General features: G+C 36.6%; 3 protein-coding genes across 3 annotated transcripts; 1 reads left to right on the top strand and 2 right to left on the bottom strand.

The window, feature by feature from the left end:
- Positions 1–1,781: 1,781 nt before the first annotated feature.
- LOC136245196 (uncharacterized) lies at positions 1,782–5,495 on the bottom strand. Its single transcript, XM_066036697.1, has 3 exons — positions 5,322–5,495; positions 2,507–3,026; positions 1,782–2,447 (listed from the first exon to the last, which is right to left on the bottom strand). The coding sequence occupies exons 1-3, from the start codon at positions 5,322–5,324 to the stop codon at positions 1,957–1,959; spliced, it is 1,014 nt and encodes a 337-aa protein (XP_065892769.1). The 5' UTR covers positions 5,325–5,495; the 3' UTR covers positions 1,782–1,956.
- A 554-nt stretch (positions 5,496–6,049) lies between these two features.
- On the top strand, positions 6,050–10,019 carry LOC136248093 (uncharacterized). The gene is made up of 6 exons (XM_066039907.1): positions 6,050–6,195; positions 7,736–7,820; positions 8,384–8,709; positions 8,816–8,963; positions 9,238–9,442; positions 9,536–10,019. Exons 1-6 carry the CDS (start codon positions 6,050–6,052, stop codon positions 9,649–9,651), a joined length of 1,026 nt encoding a protein of 341 aa, XP_065895979.1. The 3' UTR covers positions 9,652–10,019.
- Positions 10,020–12,787: 2,768 nt separating this feature from the next.
- Positions 12,788–18,386, bottom strand: LOC136248092 (uncharacterized). Its single transcript, XM_066039906.1, has 12 exons — positions 18,275–18,386; positions 17,788–17,841; positions 17,404–17,574; positions 17,190–17,261; positions 16,543–16,613; positions 16,163–16,285; positions 15,959–16,093; positions 15,836–15,910; positions 15,481–15,544; positions 15,258–15,385; positions 12,896–13,003; positions 12,788–12,823 (listed from the first exon to the last, which is right to left on the bottom strand). The coding sequence occupies exons 1-12, from the start codon at positions 18,384–18,386 to the stop codon at positions 12,788–12,790; spliced, it is 1,149 nt and encodes a 382-aa protein (XP_065895978.1).
- Between the last annotated feature and the right edge of the window lie 422 nt (positions 18,387–18,808).

Below are 18,808 nucleotides of genomic sequence, written 5' to 3'. Positions count from 1 at the left end.
CAACAAAGCTTAAAAATGTTTGAAGTGAAAAGGACCAAAAAAATAAGCATGTCCTAATTGCTGACACACTATTAATACTTGTTTGTTCTGGTATATCATGGTGCCATTGTTGAAAAGCCTCAATTTTTTTGTCAGAACTGTTCAGACAATGAAGGAAATTTATCCTATAAAAACCTATAGTTGTTGATTATTCCGTTATGTAGTTAAGTAACATAACATAGTTGACGAAAGCAAAATTTCAAACATGCAAATAGCTGGATCCAAATCAGCTATGAATCTGAGCTCTCTTTATGAAATAGAACTATGTGTGGTAGAGCCATGCAGCGATTTTCATATACCACAGCATAACAGTATTGTTTCTTTTAAGAATGTTTGTAATAGAACTTATGCAATTGTGTCAGAGTTATATAAGAATTTCAAACTTCCATATGTCATTCTTTGATCTGGTATTATGAAGCTTCTACAGAGACATTTTTGTGTTATGTTGTATGCTCTTTGGATGGTATTGTAAATTTAAAAATTAATGTTTAACCTATTTAAATTATTAACAATTTTATTTATTTAGCATGAGATCTCCTCCGGATTGATGTCTACAGCTTCGGCGCTCTGTGCCAGTAGTTCAGAGAGACATATCCTATGTCACCCTTGCATCTCTCAGGGTCAGCAGTCGAGAGTTTGTTCAGCCAATACAAGCACAAAGCTGGGGCAAGTTAGACTCTGCTATTTTTTTTCCACTGAGAGCATGCAGCACACTAGTCAAACAATGTGTTAAGGACCATCACAATGGAAAGGGATACAGATACAACACTTTAAGTACAGTTCAATAAAAATTGTCATGTACAACCATGCTTACTGTAATTTTAACAAAATATGTATTATTGTCCACTATTATTGACAAATTTACTCTCTAATCTTGTATGTTGAGCTTATAGTATCGGTCGTAAGTTAGCATCTGCTGTAGATGCCACATATGTTTCAAAAGCATGGGGAGGAAGAGTGTTGGATAAATACATTACTGAACATTGTGGCACACTGGATGATTTGATGCCAGGAGATCTTGTTCTTGCAGACAGGGGATTTGCTATCCAAGATAGTGTTGGGTTTCGTTGTGCTGAGGTAAAAACACCACCGTTTACAAGAGGGAAGAAATATCTTAGCAGATGTGAAATAGACTGGTCTCGTTAAATATCACATGTGTGCATTCATGTAGAACAAGTAATAGGGTTGTCAAAGCAGAGATACAAAATATCAACTTCCAATATCTTTACTCAAGAGTTCAGACTCCTGCACCATTGATGATGTCATCACCACATGCGCTGCCTTGACAAATTTAAGTGACTCGGTAGTACCATTCGATTAGGTACATTCAACCTTTTGACTAGTTATTATTATGTATAGTACAATTCATGCACATGATTTATTTCACATTTTGATTAAACTCATAAAGGTATACTTATCATGTAACGTTTTATTAAAGTTTAAACATACACTAATCAGTCAGTATTATTTCTTTTTGGTGCAACGAAATTTCCTTTTGGTTCTACTTACTAATATCACAACAAAGATTGATTCTAGTTGGGTGTTTTTCAGGTTTAGGTGAGAACACTGCATGGTTGATAAGCCCTAATGAAGTTTTGTATCATCAGACATGCAAGGGATCACTCAAAGACACTATGCTCACATCAAGATGTACACTCTAATGAATTAACTATTATAGATATTGATAAAGTTGTAATATTTTTGTTATTTCTTTAAGTATACATATACAACTATAGACAAAGAGATAAATACTGTGGTATACAGTGATAATGATAGATACAATGACAATATAGATGTTTGATTACAAGATAGGATAATGGCATGAAATGATGATACAGTGATAATGATATATATAATGACAATGATAGATGGTAAATGATAGATAACTAACAGATAAATAACAACAGCATATAGAGTTTAGTTTTCAGATGAACTACTCTGGTTGTCGATGGGAATGTACCTTCTGGCTGCCGATATAAGTCCATCCATGCCATTCAATCTGATGGCTTCGAAATCTCTATCTCTGCACAGAGGGCAGCTTGCTCCTTGAGTAGATGTCAATTGCTGGACACATGGTTGGCATCCTATAATCGAATGGCAACAAGTTGACATGAAAACAGGTGGCTGTATGGGTACAGCCTGACAAATACAGCATTGTAGTAAACCCCTCAACTCATCCCTTACAGGACTGGGGACAGTATTCTCAATAAGCTGCTTTATATCTCTTTTCATTTCTGACATTTTTGTTTTGAACTCATTTTGAAAGAGCTTCATCCTTTTAGCTGGAGCTCGAGGGGCTACGTCCCTTTCATCACCATCGCTGTCGCTATCCGTGTTTGCCAGGCTCTGAAAATCTTCCTCCTTTACAGCATACACCTTACACTTTGGAGCTCTCCAAAAAGGAAATCCTGTAATGGCATAAATTTCATTATAGCTAACGATGAAAGAATGGAACAATAAATAATACCTTGGGTCCCAGGGCAATTTTCAACTTTTAACCCATCCGGGGTCACTAGCAGAAAATCTTCTGTCCATATTTGTCTGGCTATAGACCTGATAAAATCAGGGTTGGCTGTCGAGTCCACCAATTCTATGAAAGTCTGTGCCATATCCTGGAACTTCACCTTCCTGCCCCTCCTTGTCATCTTGGCCTGTACTAGCTTCAAAGTAAGTGAAGCAGGAGCAGATACACGCCTTGCCAAAGGCCTATTTGTACTAAACAAATTAGTACTGTGACTAGGAGTGGAGGCTGGAGTATAGTGGTATGAGGTGGATTGACTGGTACCCGCAGCAACATTCAATCCTGAAGGGGCCGAGGTGCCTGTGTTCTGCAACTGTCTGTTCCCATGCCCCACATTCCTGCCTTCCACCACTAATGTGGAAAAGGGCAGCACTTTCTCTTCGATTAAATTGAAAGTCCCGTTATCACGGGGGAAATACATTGTCTGATCGACGCTGTCTTTCAAATACACCGATGCAGGATCGACCTGTGAAAGAAAGAATAGATTTCATAGCAACTTCAACAACACAAAACTAGCTAGTAATTAAATATATTAACTATAGCTATATATAAATTTAAAAAAACAAAAAAAACTATAACTATTAAAGCAGTTGCTAAGCAGTTGCTACCTACGTAGCTAGCTAGTTTTGCACCTGGAATAAGCGACGAAGGTTCTCGACTGTGATCTGACGCAGAGCGACATCTGCATGCTGGTCTCCCCTCTCCAGTGTCACCTTGTCAGAGTGCTCCGCACGTATTGCCATCGTAGACAGGATTTGAAGACTTGACTGATACTCTGTTCACAGCTCGAGTCCTCTCTATTTATACCATGGAAGGCAGCCACTTTAGAAACCAAAACCAGACTTCGACTACAATAGACATTGCTATCACCTTTGTTGTTATCTGACAACAGCCTTTATGCAGGCTTTATAGCTATCCACCAGTAATTTTATATATTTTTTCGATTGGGAATAGCATGCCCGTGCGCATGCTAGGTAAAAAAATAATACATTACGTGATAACCCACGTGATAACCCACGTGATAACAGCCAGAAGCATATAAGCGCAGGAGGTGGGCGCTTATATCCTCTTGTAATGATTCATAACAGCGCTATACTTCCAATTACGTTAGAATCCGAAGTACGGTGAACAAATCAAGCCAGTACAATTGCAAGTGATACAGAATTTTGAAAAATAGCGGCAAAATTTCTTTGTAACCTGGAAAGAAAACTATGGAATTTGAGACAGTATAGCTAAAGGAAGCTACATTAGCTGGACTAAAGGATAGTTATATGTAAAAGAAACTAATAAGGTAATATTTGCATTATATCTACCATGGGTTATGTTTGAATCGTATTACAGTTGTCTAGTATACAAGTTAAGTGTTTGGTACACATTATAGGATTATGATTAGCCGAAGTATAGTGGACACAAAGACAAAATACTAGAAACATGAAAAAAACTTACATATAAATTAGAAATAAAATGATTGGATTTATCAAACCAATAAGTGTAGATAAGTTGTGTTCAGCTGGAGGACATTAATGTTACGCAATAGGATATACAGTGAAACCTCTCCAAGAAGGGAATTTATTTTTTATGTCCTTTAAAACAAGGTGTGTACAAAGTTCTGTTTTGCCAGATCAGTGGAAGCGTTATCAGATCTCGAGTGGACCAATACAGCACATGCATCCAGCTTATCATGCTAGCTGGCATGGTATGCACATGGCTACAGAAAAATTAACAGTAAAAGCGATAATCCTTGGGTAGCATTGAGCTGGTATCCAGGATGCCTCATAAATCCCAACCTCTGGTTTTTTGCTTTGTGTTATAAAAGACAAGTAGACAATGGGCACACAATTACAATGGATACTTTTTATTTAAAAAAGTTGACAATTGTCTGATTGTCTTTTATGACCCTTTGCAATGGATGACCCATTTTTTTTTATTATTAAAATTTTTTTTGACGATACAGGCAAAGGTGTTCCCACTTGATTAGCAGTTACAGGGTATTACACTGCACATGGGCTGAGAGAGATCTGACAAACTGACCATACTGTGTACAAATAATCATACATTGACTAAGACAAGTGTCAAGATAACACATGGGCCGATACAGCACGTGAACTTCCAGCTTATCATGCTAGCTGGCATGGTATGCCCATGGCTACAGAAAAATTAACAGTAAAAGCGATAATCCTTGGGTAGCATTGAGCTGGTATCCAGGATGCCTCATAAATCCCAACCTCTGTTTTTTTTGTTTTGTGTTATAAAAGTCAATCAGACAATGGGAACACAATTGCAATGGAAACTTTTTTAATTAAAAAAATCGACAATACAGGCAGATACAAAATTGTTCCCACCACCTGATTAGCAATTGTTTCAGGTTTTATGCCACATGGGCTGAGAAAGGTCTCATAAATCACAAACTCTGGTCTATGGGTGTACAAAGGTCTTCTGATTACAGATATCATATGGAAAACATATGCAATATTATGTGTTTACAACTGCATCAGGACACTGCACAATGTGGCTACATGATAGTTTGTTGGACCTGTAGCTGGAAACCAAAAGTTTACTAGTTTAACATTTGGGCAATTCAATGCTACATAGCTAGCACATTCAAGATCATCACTTGCCATACAAGCGTTCGTAGCATTAAACTAGCATTAAATATATAAATTGTACATGAAACACCTGCCTTTTTTTATTATTGAATATATGAATACCTGTATACGACCTAATGATGATAATTGACCCTGTTTGTGCACATTTACATTACCATTTAGGAATCATGCCAGGAGTCACAGCTCACATGAAGGAGATGTTTGTCGCAAATCAGACTTATACAGTAGGCCCAAATTGGAATCAGTGGTCAAGACACATGTGGAATTCAAGGCTCTGTGGTACATGACAGATCGTAAATATATGTAACAATTAAATAGCTATAACTAGACATACCAGAGATTATACTATATATTATAGCTATTAGCCAGTTATTTATTTATTTAATTTTTTTGCATAATGCATGTATTCAATGTGTGTTATGTATCGTTTGGTTTTGGCACCAGAGTATTTTAAACTGGATGGCATTGGCTATACAGTTACAGATAGTACGCTTAACAATAATATGCGATGTGCAATGCATGTGTCTACAGTATACAAATCTCAAGTAGTAACTGGAGTATAGTAGCTATATGTTATAAGGCAGTTACCAGTACAATATGACAATGGGAGATACAGAATTTAAAAAAAGAAAGGGTTCCACTCTGATGCTAGTGAACAGATACCAAAATATTTCAATATTTAGTGTGCTATTGACGATTACATAAAGAAATTTGCAGCTATTGGGTTGCATTCAGTGATACAGTTGACTGACTGCAGTGAATGGTGAATGCTACATATATAGAGCTAAGCAGATATACGGGGATATACGTAGATATACAAATACGTAGATATACATATAAACTCATGTACAGAGCTTTTATATTAATACCCCTCTGATTAAGGATGTCAGGGAAGGATTTATTGTATGAGCATGAAGAATTCATCAGGGAGAAGATCGAAAAAGAACGATGGACGCACAAAAGACTTAGTCTGCACTTGCAGTACAAGTTTCCTGGCAAGAGAGGGCTGACCGTGGCCTCTTTGGACAGGTATGTAGCTACTTAGCCACTGCATGTTCTACTATGGCGAGCACTGGTACAGGCATGATCTGAGGTACAATTAAACCAGTACATACTGGCACGTAGCTATTGATGACACACCTAGCTAGGGGTAGTCTGAGTCACTATGACTCGCGTGTGGCCGCGGCAGCACACTGGATAGCAACCAGTACTGAGATAGCCATTACAAGGAATTTATTTTTATTAATCATTTTAAGTGGTAGCTAGTCTAATGAAGATCAGATGATGAAAGTCCCACTATTAAGACAGAAATAAATACAACTAGGTCAACAGGGGCATAGACACAAGACCGAGTAGCTAGCTGCTATCTTTCGTACATAGTTACAAAATGGTCAGCACAAACAACTTTGCACAGACTTCATACATGTTTTCTTTTGTTTGTAATTACCTGGGTCAATTATCAGCTATGCTGTCTCGGCCCAGTATATAGTCATAAATCATTCATACACAAACAATTTTGTCAGATTGGGAAATAAGCTAAGTATAAAATCACAACAGATATAGCTAGATCAGCTAAACATGAAAACAGCAAGGTCCGAGTGACCTCAAGCAATACAACTGGTGCATACGTACTAAGAGAGAGGGTGGGAGGGTTTTGGAATTGGGGGTCAGACTCAGAAACTACTACTAATTTACCCACGGAGCTACATTCCGTTGTTTTGAATATAACATGAAATTCTTTAATTATTTATTTATTGTTACTGAACAGTCAGCCGCCCTACTGATGGGATGTGCTGGGTTTAAGGCTTTTCGTGGCTCTAGAAAAGGTAGCTATACTAAAATATATCATTTCAACTCATTGTACATAAATTCATGAATTAATGGTTACTTAGAAAGAAATGACCTGTACTTGTCACGGACAGCCGAAGCTTATCTGGTAGTGACCTATAGAGCTATGTGGCTTACCACATTGTATACCTAAACATAATGTATTACGTGTAATGCAAAAAAATAAAAAAACAAACCTGTTATTTTTATTATTATTATTATTATTACCACGTCACATAAACCAAGTACATGTACCAAAGGGATAACCCATGTAATTGCAGCTGGAGCAAAAGTATTAGAGTAATTCACTGACTACTCTATTACAGTATATCGATTTTTTACTGACAGGTTTGTACTTGCACTATCCCAAGAAAGTAGAAGCCAATTTCCACCATTCTTAGATTCTACTTATTGAAAACAAGACCACACCAACAGTGTAGCTAACCTTAAACTGGCCTTCCTTAATTAAACGAGCGTGGTCCATAATGGGCGTTACATAGAATGTCGTATGGTCACCTTACCAGCACAAAATGGCGTAATTATTATACAGCTGAGTTGCCGTTCAACATGGATTATATTCCTGGTTAGTGCAAAGCGCTAGGCTTTGTAGTTTCCTCAAACATTATTTAATTATTTCATTATTTATTTATGACGTAATTTTAACCGCATTTTTCTATTATCTTTAGTACTTGGTTTATAATTACAGCTTATAACACTGTAAAGTTGGTTATTTGTTCTGCAGATTTTGTCATGAAAGAAACATACATAAAACCAGCAGGCTCACTTCAACTGAACTGGATGAAGTTGTGACTACAACTGTCAGCGAGGTCATGATCAGCGGTAACATGTGACCCTATCTGACAATACCAGTCATATAAATCAAGAATTCACATGCTGGCGTACATCTTAATGATATAGGATAATTAATGATATAGGATAATTACAAGAAATTATTGTTTTATTAATCATTTTGAGTAGCACACTGTAGTTCAATCACACAAAAAAAGTCCATCAAAAACAATTTTACTGGCCATAACACTGATTTTGTCAGATAGGGTAATGTGTATGTTGGATATTTCTATCATGCCCATTTTGACATCCAGTGTCCAACCTTGGCAGAAGAAAACATTAAATAGAATCAAATAAAAATCATAACTCTTTACTATGACTAGACTAGGTACTGGGCTATTAGCTAATACACAAAGTGTAGGGTGTACAGATAACTAATACACAAAGTGTAGGGTGTACAGATAACGTGCCTATTGTATATGGACGGCTAGGGCCACTGTGATGAATATATATGAATATAAAATTTTAAACAGAGCAATAATAAAATACTTGAATACATGTAGCATTTTGACATTTCAGTACCAATTGTGTGTAATACCAGGTGGGCACCGTGTACGGACGTCGGACACTGACTGGAGTGTTGGCATCCAAAGGTATCAAAGTCGGAGAGAGGAGAGTAGGTGACTCTTTAAGGATCGTCTCACCTGAATATTCCCAAGCCAGAAGAGGATCAGTTGCTCGGCTCACAAACCCTGGCATATACAGGGCAGATTATTTTGGTCAAAAATTGCACATTGACCAGAATGAAAAAAATGTTATGTTTGGAATAACTCATGTATGTGCAGTGGACGGATTCAGCAGGAAAATTGTTGCATTTAGTACAATGCCCATTAAAAACAACTACATTGTATACGAGACAGTGTACAGGTATTATAATTATTAGACATAGCTAAATACTAATGTACATACTACCAACTCACGATATACATACACATGAAATAACATGTTCAAGTGTGAATTTATTATTATCCAGACAGACCATATGCCAGTATGGAATGTGGGATCAACTCCGTGTAGACCAGGGGAAAGAATGGTATCTTATGCTGTATATGCAGGAATATCTGACAGAACACAGAAGGAATCCTCATGCGTCACCCTATTTGCAAACTACTTCAACCCAAGTGAGGTTTCATGGTGTGATTTCAATATTACCTTAACCTTCACTGCACATGATAGTAGAATAAATAGACTTAAAAACATCCATTCAAACACCTAAGTTATGTAGCCATTATAAGATTACAATCACAGGGAAATAGTTATACCATCCTGGCATCCTACATTTTTAATTTTGGAGAAATGATACAAGTTGGCTGAACACTGTCAGTGTATTACTGTAAACTCTGATTTCATAACTGTTTGTTAGCATTGATGATGTGTTCATTTTCATAATAACAGAACCATGTGGTGGAAAGGATGTGGGTTGAGATAAACACAAGGATAAACTATCCTATTAAGAGTGTATTAATAGAAATGGTAGAAAATCAAGAAATCAACATGGAAGATGGTGGTGTCAAATTTTGCATGTCCTGGTACGGCATCCAAGTTAGCCAAGTAGGGACAGAAACATTTGTGGCTGGCTGGAACGAGCATAGGATCACAGGTAAATGACTAGCCATGCATTATGCGCACAACACCTTTGCACATTGCTATATGTAACTACATCACATGAGTTGTCATCATTTCTTTTGTACAGGGAGAGGGATTCCAAACATTTTGATGATGGAAAATAACCAAACAAAGTCCATAGACCACCACCTTGTCCCAGAGGCTGATGAAGCTGGCAGACTGTATGAAGAAAACGGAGGCTGATTGACTGTATTCAGTAACTTCGGACAAGATCCCCTGGAACAAAGGGAGGATTTGAAGAGTATTAGGATGGAGAGATTTAAGGAACAGTGGCCAAGCTTTGAAACTATATTTCATAGTTTAGTGAATGGCAATAAAGCCAATTTCCGTGATGGACTTTTGTGTTTTATTGATTTGACAATGCAGCTAATAACACAAATATCATTAAACTTGTTAATGTTTTTACTTTATTTGATTTATTTTATCTATTGAACATGTGCTATCACTGTGATATATTATTAAGTTACAATATAGATAGCACAAAGGATCACAGACATCAGTAACTATTTGATTTCGTACATATTCATTATTTCAATGATGATGTAAAATAAAAAAATGTAGTAATACAAAATAATGTATATATGCATACCATGCAATAGAAAGTTACAATAATAATTTATAGTCATAATCTGCAACACAGCCTGGATGCTTGATAGGTCCATCCAAGACTATAAAACGAACACAGCTTAATGTAAGCAGCGCAAAATGATTAGGTAAAGCATGGCTTGTACTAGTCATGTATGTAAACTCCGTAAGTATGTGTAATGTGTGTGTGTGTGTGTGTGTGTGTGTGTGTGTGTGTGTGTGTGTGTATGTGTGTGTGGGTGGGTGGGTGGAGGAGTGTGTGTATGTGCAGGAGGGGAGAGAGGGTTGGCGTGTGCATGCGTGTGTGTATGTGATCTGTAGTGCTTGCCTTCTTGTTCGACTAAAGTGTATTGTCAGTTGTATGATCAGATGACAATACAAAAGTAGATTATCATTGAAAGATGACTGGCTTCAATGACTCAATGACATCTCTGTCCTGTCACTATACTAGATAGCAAAAATATACAAGTGTATCAACACATTTTACTAATTAACACACCAATAACCAATGGAAAGAAGGTTACAGGTACACCCATGTAAAGTCAGGATAACACTGATTATACTGTGGGGTCATGTGGTACGGTACACAAACTATCTTCCTACCACATAGTAAGTGGACTGGAGTGGTTGGGTCAGGATTACTTAAAACAGTGCAATGTACAATGCATGCCGTAAAACTATTCTTACTATTAATTATCAGTTGCAAAAAGATAATTAACAATACGTTATACAGTAAACAAACATGACACTAATTAAAGACATGCATTGACCATCAGAAAATGATGAGTGGAAATATCTGCTGCCTTGTACTGTAAGTGCTGCAGCTAAGTATTAGATGGTAGTCTACCAACCCAACTGTGGTGATGGGTACCTGGTATATGCTATTCTCTGTGTATAATCTGCAGGCTGGTGTTAGCTGCAACAACAATAGCATAGATTTTATCCACCTTTTATGTATATCATTCATTTTTGATTGTATGCAATGCAGCACAATAACAATGAAACTGCTTCATCATGCCTGCAAGCGAAGAGGTATTTACTCGCCTTGTTGTGGTTGCATACATCTACACTTGCATATCTAGGATGATTAGTGTCTTGGGTGTACCCCGGAGAAGCCACGGACAAAGGCCATGATGGCCACAAAATGGGGTGTCATAACAAATTTGATTATTGTAAAGTAAAGAAGGCAACAACCCAGGGGCGGATGTAGGATTTTTGAAAGGGGATTTCCAGAGGTGCAGACACATCTGGCCATGGAGTGCAGTGACCAGTCACGGTCCAAAATGTTGACATGGTTGTTAATTTACAATTCTTGAAATTTCAAAATGTGTGTACTGAGTTGAAAATTAACCTCACAAAACTGATTATCAGATAGATTTTGTAATCATCCCAAAATAATCTGTGTGGTGACTGTTTTATTAGAGGATTTTGATTTCATTGACTGTTCTATTAGAGTATCTTGATCTTTGAAAGGTTTGCTGGTTAGCTATGCTTGCTAACCAAGTTAGTTGGTTGCTATGCTTGCTTGGTTAGCTAGGTTTGCTGGTTATACTGATGAAATGGATTCCGCATGCTGCTGCTAACAAGTAAAGTATATTGTCATGAATTAACATCTACAGGCGGATAACAATAATTCACTACTGGTAAACAAACAAACAAATGTACAGTATCTTACTGTGCAATTCACCAGAATGTTGTCCTAGCTACTTCTAAGCTCAGTTGGTACCGATGACTAGGAAAAGTATCATAACCAGTATACAGTACAAGCTGCACTCTTCACCGTCTCCTGGCAACACACATAGCAAAATAGATAATAATCTGTACATGAAATGATCATTCTATAAACAACATTTGATAGGAGGGGTACTTCTTCTCAGATGATTTTCTTCTCAGATGATTCAGATTTTTAGCATACAAGTTTATTAAATTTAAACATCAATAAAGGCCTTGACAGGGGCCCGTGATATTTTTTATTCCTTTTGTTTTGTACTTTATGATGGTGTGATGAGAAAAGAGAACGCTAAAAACAGCATTTACATTTTCCTGTTGAAAATAATATCTCGAAAATACTGAAATTTGTTGATCCATGGAAATACTTGCTCCAAACATTTGTGATTATGTGGTAACTCCGCTGCCATCAGTAACCAACGCATCATTTATGGTATGACAGAAGTGAATGAATTACAGCAAGCAGTACTAGTACTGAAAACTATAGTATAATTTTCTATCTTGATTATTCTATAGAGAGGAACGCAAGCCTTGTGGTGGTATATATATATATATATATATATAGTGGCAGCTCCAGTGCATTCAAATATAGGACATGTTAGGTGCATAAAATCCTATGGATAAGACTATCGACTGTACTTGTCCATTTGAATACTATGTGCATGTTGCTACTAGAAACTTTGATGCTGCCAAATTTTTAGTTCATAATGTGTCGGAAAGATATAAACTTTAAAAGGCTGGAAAATCATGTCTCTGTCTATGCATATATACAGCAAGGCCTTAGTACGTATGTTAATATAGCAGCTGCAGAGTAATGCACTGCACACACCACTGGTTCATGCAAACCATGCAGGTTACAGTGCAGGTAACTTTATCGACTAATATGGAATATGTGATTACTAAATTAGGCCACTCCAAATGTGGAGTGCAGGCAGTCTGGTAATTACCATTATCCATTATCACTGTTCAAGCTGTGTTGACCGTGTACTACAGCTATATTACTTGTTCATGGAGTGTCATCATTTGGTTTGTCTTGAATGCTCTATTAGAGTGAAATTTATTTCTAGTATATCAATCTAATATTCATGCTTGATGTATAGGTCTAGCTACATGCCTCTGACACAGATTCAATCTTCCAATAAGCATGTCTTAGTACTATACGCAGTCTGTACAGTGTGGCAACCTTGATCACTGACCCTCCGCTCATTACACATTTAGCAAGCTATTTGAAGGCAAATGATGAACAAATGTGCATAAGGAGAAACAATATGTGAGGCAACAAAAGCACTTTTGCGTGTTTAAAATCAAAAGATAATTACATTGTCACCTTAAACATTTATTTTTTGATTGTAGCTAGTGGGAATGTTGTGGCCTCAATTGGGTACATGCTGTAGTACACATCAACATGGTGGAACAGCTCAAAGAGTGGAGTCACAAGTTAAAAATCTATGTTCTATTAGGAGAGTTGACTTCTCTATTACAGTGTCATTCACTTTACAAGAGCATAATCAGCAGAGCACACACACATTTAAGCACTATTCTAGGTAGGAATACAGATTTCAATGCTGGGGTTTGTTCGTTAAAAGAACAATTGTTAGCTACCACCACAAGACGTTAATGCATACAGCATCTCCAATGTCAGCCCCCAATGCACTCAGACTGTACAACGCGTACATAATAAATTTAGCTGAGAGTGGGGCTGCATGAAAACTGAAAGAGTGCAAGTGGGCATTCTACAAATGTACGTGCTACTACTATGTGTGTAAATCTTTCTGTTATTGGTTGGTGATTTTGGGCTGGATGTGTTTCCTGGTAATATTGACCACACAATTCCATAGGATGTGAGTCGCAACTCTATGAATATTTATTATGAAAAAGAAATCACTTTGAAGTGGTCACTGCTATACGGAGAAGAAGGTATGCTTGTTGCTGGCAGTGCTTATGTATATGGTACGCAGTCTATAATACATCCATCAAGTATACTCTATACTTTAGCTATGCTGGTCTCTTGCCAACGTGGGGAACTCGGTCAGTGGTTAGTGTATGGCTAAACTGTGAGTACTTAAGCAACACAAATACTAGTCTGTCGTCAGTCTGGGGTACTCAGGCAGTGGTAGAGGTGTGGGCAAACTGCAAACTGTGAGTACTTAAACCACACTAATACTAGAGTGTAGCCGTACCTGATGATTTACAAATGGCCAAACACTGTTTTATACCACATAGCTACACTTGTATTGTAAATTGGAATCAGGGAAAGTTCAATTCAAGGTGCCAGTGTGTAAGTTTCACTGTATAATGTGATTACAGTTATTTGCAACAGGTCAACAGTTGCCTTAAATGGTATCGATCAGGTCATAAATTGTAACAACTTACTTCACCTGATAATCTACAACTTAATTATTGTAGCAAGGCATCATTGCAGTAAAGTAATAGTGGAGTATTTCATGCCATGTATGATTTATGGATTAGATTCTATGCATGCAAGGTGACTCCCCACCTTGTGCATAAAGTTGTTATGCTGAGTAGCATATATGTGACCCCTTATCTGAGAAAATGGTCCATGTAGCCTTATCAATAGCACGAATTTGGAAACCCATAACTGAAATGGTGCCACCGTGAAATGTGGCCATGGTGTAGTCCTAACACACCACTGCGTTGTGGGAAGAATACATTGAAAGCAGGAAATGTTATGGTTAGTCAAAGTTGGGAATTCAGAGAGGCTATATGGCCCATTTTCACAGAGCCGGTCACATATAGCTAGCTACAAGGGAAGCCTGACAAAGAATTACAAGATGTCTTCAATTTGTTTCTTGGGTGGAGGAATATCATTATGTTTTAGAGAATCCTGTGTAATGATTAATGGCTTCAGTTAATATAGATCAATTAACACTGGGTGACCTCTAAAGCTTAGAAAACCAGTCATGGTAAATGGTGAAGCTTACAGTTAAATGGAAATTGGATTTGGTGAAATCCAATTTCCTAAAACTGCAAAGGCAACTACAAAGCAACTACAAAGCATAAAACTTTAGCACTTGGCGCGCGCAGCGCGCCAAGTGCTAAAGTTTTATGCTTTGTATATATAATAGGATGATGGAAAGGTACCTCTATCATGAAGGCCTGTGGCCCTCATGCTTTGCAAATGACCAAACCTAAATATAAATCTTTCATTGTTTTGACTTTTATCAAGTTATAAATGTTGTTTACTTATACATTAAGTAGCAACTAGGAACTTTACTTGTTCACTTCCTATCAATGTATTACTACATGCGTTATGCCTATATTGACCACTTTGGCATGGACGTTCAAAGGTGCCGCTTAGGGTTTAACTCACTTGTTACCTGGGTAATATCATACAGGAATGTGGCTTGCTCTTGGCTTTGATGCCTGCTTTGTTTACCACAAAATACTATATATCACTTATACCATGACTGCGTCAGGTAAGCACTGTTTCTTTGCAGTATGTGTAGCATGTATACCTTCAGTGAAAGAACTCCACAATTATAATCATCATATTGTATCCTGGACTTGATCTGAATTATCTTGTAATCATCAAGGAGCAAGCTATCATCAATTCCCCTTTTCTTGGCGCAAAACAAAATAATCTCTGCAGGTTATACATACACAAACATTTGTAATAAAAGCCAGTGGCAATAAGCTATGGTAACACCACTTCTCACCTAAAGCTAGCAAGTGCATTACTTGCTAAATCAGAATGTTTCAAAGGATCCAGAAAGTAAAACATCTTATTTGGTATATCAATTGCCTACATAACAAATCATGTATATCCTAGCTATAATATAAATCTGCGAAAACAGGGCATGCATGTGGGCACAAACTCCACATCAGGACAGTACCGAAACACACCATTTGTATTCTGTAACATTTACGTATCATGTAGTCTATTAAATGCTTAATTATCTGTGAACTTGCATGACTATATGTAGCACAATGGCATAAAAAGTTATGAGTCATGAAAGTTTGAAAAATTTGTCAAATTTTGTGTGCTCATATGCCCTGTTTCGCAGGTCTTGTCTCAAATGACTGCTTTGTTTACCACAAATATCCAGTGTTCGAAGTGTACAACTTGATTGTACATTCCAATAAGTAAGCTTTGAGAGGCAAATTTAACCTGCAATCACTAGATTTCATTACACATGATGATCATGAAATTTATTACTTTGCGGAAAAGATTTCTTGGGACTCGATCTGTTCTGTCAATGATGGCTGTTGTGAGTTGGGACGATATGACAAATGTGTCATGCCTTGTTTTGTTCCTAGTTTCTGCTAGGACACTTAAGAATCCATTAACAATCTATAAACATATATGAAGGTAACAGCAAACAAATAACCAGATAGATAAACGTAGCTGTACTCCACTTACTTCATCATTCAGATACTGAACTCCCTTCAACGTATGGAAACTGCTTTCATGTATCTTATATTTCCCAATGATTGCAGCAAACTTATAGCAAGATTTTGAATTCCAAATTTTGTAAAGGCGTATCTGTGAGCACACACACAAGTAACTTTCATAGCTTCTTTCATTATACAGTATTATATTACAGATAACAAAAAGTTTTGCCAGTTTCATGACTTCAAGGGGATTTATACATGTAATGCTTGAAAACATGAAAAGGTATATACATGACTAGATAGTTTACTCTGGAGTCACACATGTATTTCCTAACTGCTGTTTCCAGTCTTTTCACCATTACAAGAGACAAATAAACTAAAATACAGATCATTGATGTCAGTGCTTACTGAATACTGATTCTTGTCTTGACATCCACCACTGCTAGCATCCACAGAAAATGTTTCAGCGACTTTATTACCTAGAAAAACTAATGGTTATATGCAGGGCACAATGCATAATAGGTATATATAGTGCAAATATTGTAAACAGGAAGGAGTACAATAGTACAAGGCAAAGCTGAGCACTGTTTCATTCCCATTAATGCAAGCAATGCAACTATTGTTAAGTGACCGTATTGTTGCTAGCATTGATCACTATGGTACACTAGTTGTAGAATTGGACATGTACTTCCAATAGGATATGTACTTCCAATAGAAACACTCACACTATTTTAGCTAATCACAAACTTTTGTTGACAAACATGTGTAATACTATTACAATTCTATTAGCTAATCGCTTTCAAAATAATAAAAGGTGCTATTGAGAGTATTATATTGTAACACATTCACTTGTAGGATTATAGACGTGTAATAGATAGTCATGTAGCTATTTGTTACTAAAGTAATATTATGTACTGTAGTTACTATTAGACTGGTTCTGGACAGATATTTATTTTCCAGAACAGTAAATTGAAACTTGAAGTTAATGTTGTTGGTGCATATTACAATTCGCTGAGTAGCAATTAATACTTATATATATATAGTACAATATGAACCTTCTGATTGAAGATCATCACCAGTGATCTCACACTTGCATCTTTTAGGTGAAGGGATGTCTTCAGTTACATCTATATGATATGGAATAGCACGCAGTTCTATTTTCTTTTTGTATGTCCTATAATTATATATTACACACATGCGTGTATAATAATATATTTTATAGCACGTGTACTTTATTTAAATTGAAATGCACATACTGTGCCTAAGTACCTGATGAAATAGTTTCTTTTAATATCTTAATGCACTTTCTGTTAATACAGCACTGCTTCAATTTCCCAGGACCTCCGAACTTGACTTTATCCCTACATTCTATGCATTTTCCACAGTCTTTGGCCAGACAACCATTGCATGACTTGCATCTCTGTCTCCTCGGTTTATTTCCTGTATTGATAATTTAAAACATGTGTAATTATCACAAAGCACCTCAAACAATATTTAATGCATTGTTATCATATGACATAAAGAAGTTTATACCAAAATCATTATACAGTGTAAAAACAATATGCATCATCACAATGATGATTATGTGCTACAATTGCAACCCATATCATAACTATAGATTTATTGATTAATACACTACAGACTGTCACTTACTTTTAGAAGATGTACTTGCATCTGTGTTTTCTTCAGCTTTCACAGCACCAGATTCTGCAATGCAAATAATTAAGGACCATGTAGTAAACTTAGAACTACCTTTAAACAATCTCCATTTATTTTCTCACACTTATATACACACAGAAGCATTAATAACTACATTTAGAACATGGCATGCATAGTACGCTTTGATCTTTGATAATCAATGGGATTTCTAATATCACTAAGAAAACTCTTGGCATAATAATTATTATTAGTAACCTCCTTGAGTAATTTATTTAAGCTCATTCACTTAAACCTAGCTATGAAACTTATTTTGATTATGGGTTTCAAAAACATAATGCGGTTAAAATTAAATACTGAGCCATGTTCTACGTAAGTCAGTCAGGAACCATGTCCTTCATGATTTTAGAAACTTCAGCTTCACCATGAAGAACATTGGGCTATATAGGTTCCTATCCTACTGTATACACAGTAAGCTTCTAACCTTCTGCTGTCGACTTGTTCATTTCTTTTCTAGCCAATTTGCACAAATGATCAAAGTAACGGCTTTCCAATGGCATAGATGTGACATACACATTGCCAAACTCCCTAATCATTCTGATGGGAATCCCTTCTTGCTTCATGTATTTCAAAAGTAATGGGGTGGCAATTAGTGGAGACTTTCAATAAAATGCTGTATCCCTGAAATTATCAAAATTCCTTCGGTCTTCAGAAGTGGCTATAACATAGTCTCCATCCTGTCGTAACTCTCGCATATTGTTGAATTTTCTATACTGAAGCCATATAAATACTGCCATGTTAATGTGGATTAAAATTTCTCCTGTATCTCGCTACATGATGAAATGCATGCATACTATAATATATAATGTATAATCAGGTTTACCTCAATGTATTCATGGGACGTGTCCTCTCTGTAATTTGTTCGATATTTGGCTGACAAATCATCCCATAGTCTCAGCATTTCTACATCAGGAACTGTGGAAGAAAGGATACGATACGTGCATAAATCAAAAGACTT

This window comes from Dysidea avara, chromosome 2, assembly GCF_963678975.1.
Source record: "Dysidea avara chromosome 2, odDysAvar1.4, whole genome shotgun sequence".
Classification (NCBI taxonomy): domain Eukaryota; kingdom Metazoa; phylum Porifera; class Demospongiae; order Dictyoceratida; family Dysideidae; genus Dysidea; species Dysidea avara.
This window is presented reverse-complemented; position numbering and strand designations above follow the sequence as displayed.

Bases quoted from the DNA above. Each gene is read 5' to 3' on its own strand.
- LOC136245196 (XM_066036697.1), bottom strand. The intron at 2,448-2,506 runs GTATTATTTATT...ATGCCATTACAG, and splicing joins AAATTGCCCTGGGACCCAAG to GATTTCCTTTTTGGAGAGCT.
- LOC136248093 (XM_066039907.1), top strand. From the start codon at position 6,050: ATGTCAGGGAAGGATTTATTGTATGAGCATGAAGAATTCATCAGGGAG. The intron at 8,710-8,815 runs GTATTATAATTA...ATTATTATCCAG, and splicing joins GTATACGAGACAGTGTACAG to ACAGACCATATGCCAGTATG. The intron at 9,443-9,535 runs GTAAATGACTAG...TCTTTTGTACAG, and splicing joins GAACGAGCATAGGATCACAG to GGAGAGGGATTCCAAACATT.
- LOC136248092 (XM_066039906.1), bottom strand. From the start codon at position 18,386: ATGATTAGGGAGTTTGGCAATGTGTATGTCACATCTATGCCATTGGAA. The intron at 16,286-16,542 runs GTAAGCACTGAC...GTGTGCTCACAG, and splicing joins AAGACAAGAATCAGTATTCA to ATACGCCTTTACAAAATTTG. The intron at 15,911-15,958 runs GTAATAAATTTC...TAGTGATTGCAG, and splicing joins CAAGAAATCTTTTCCGCAAA to GTTAAATTTGCCTCTCAAAG.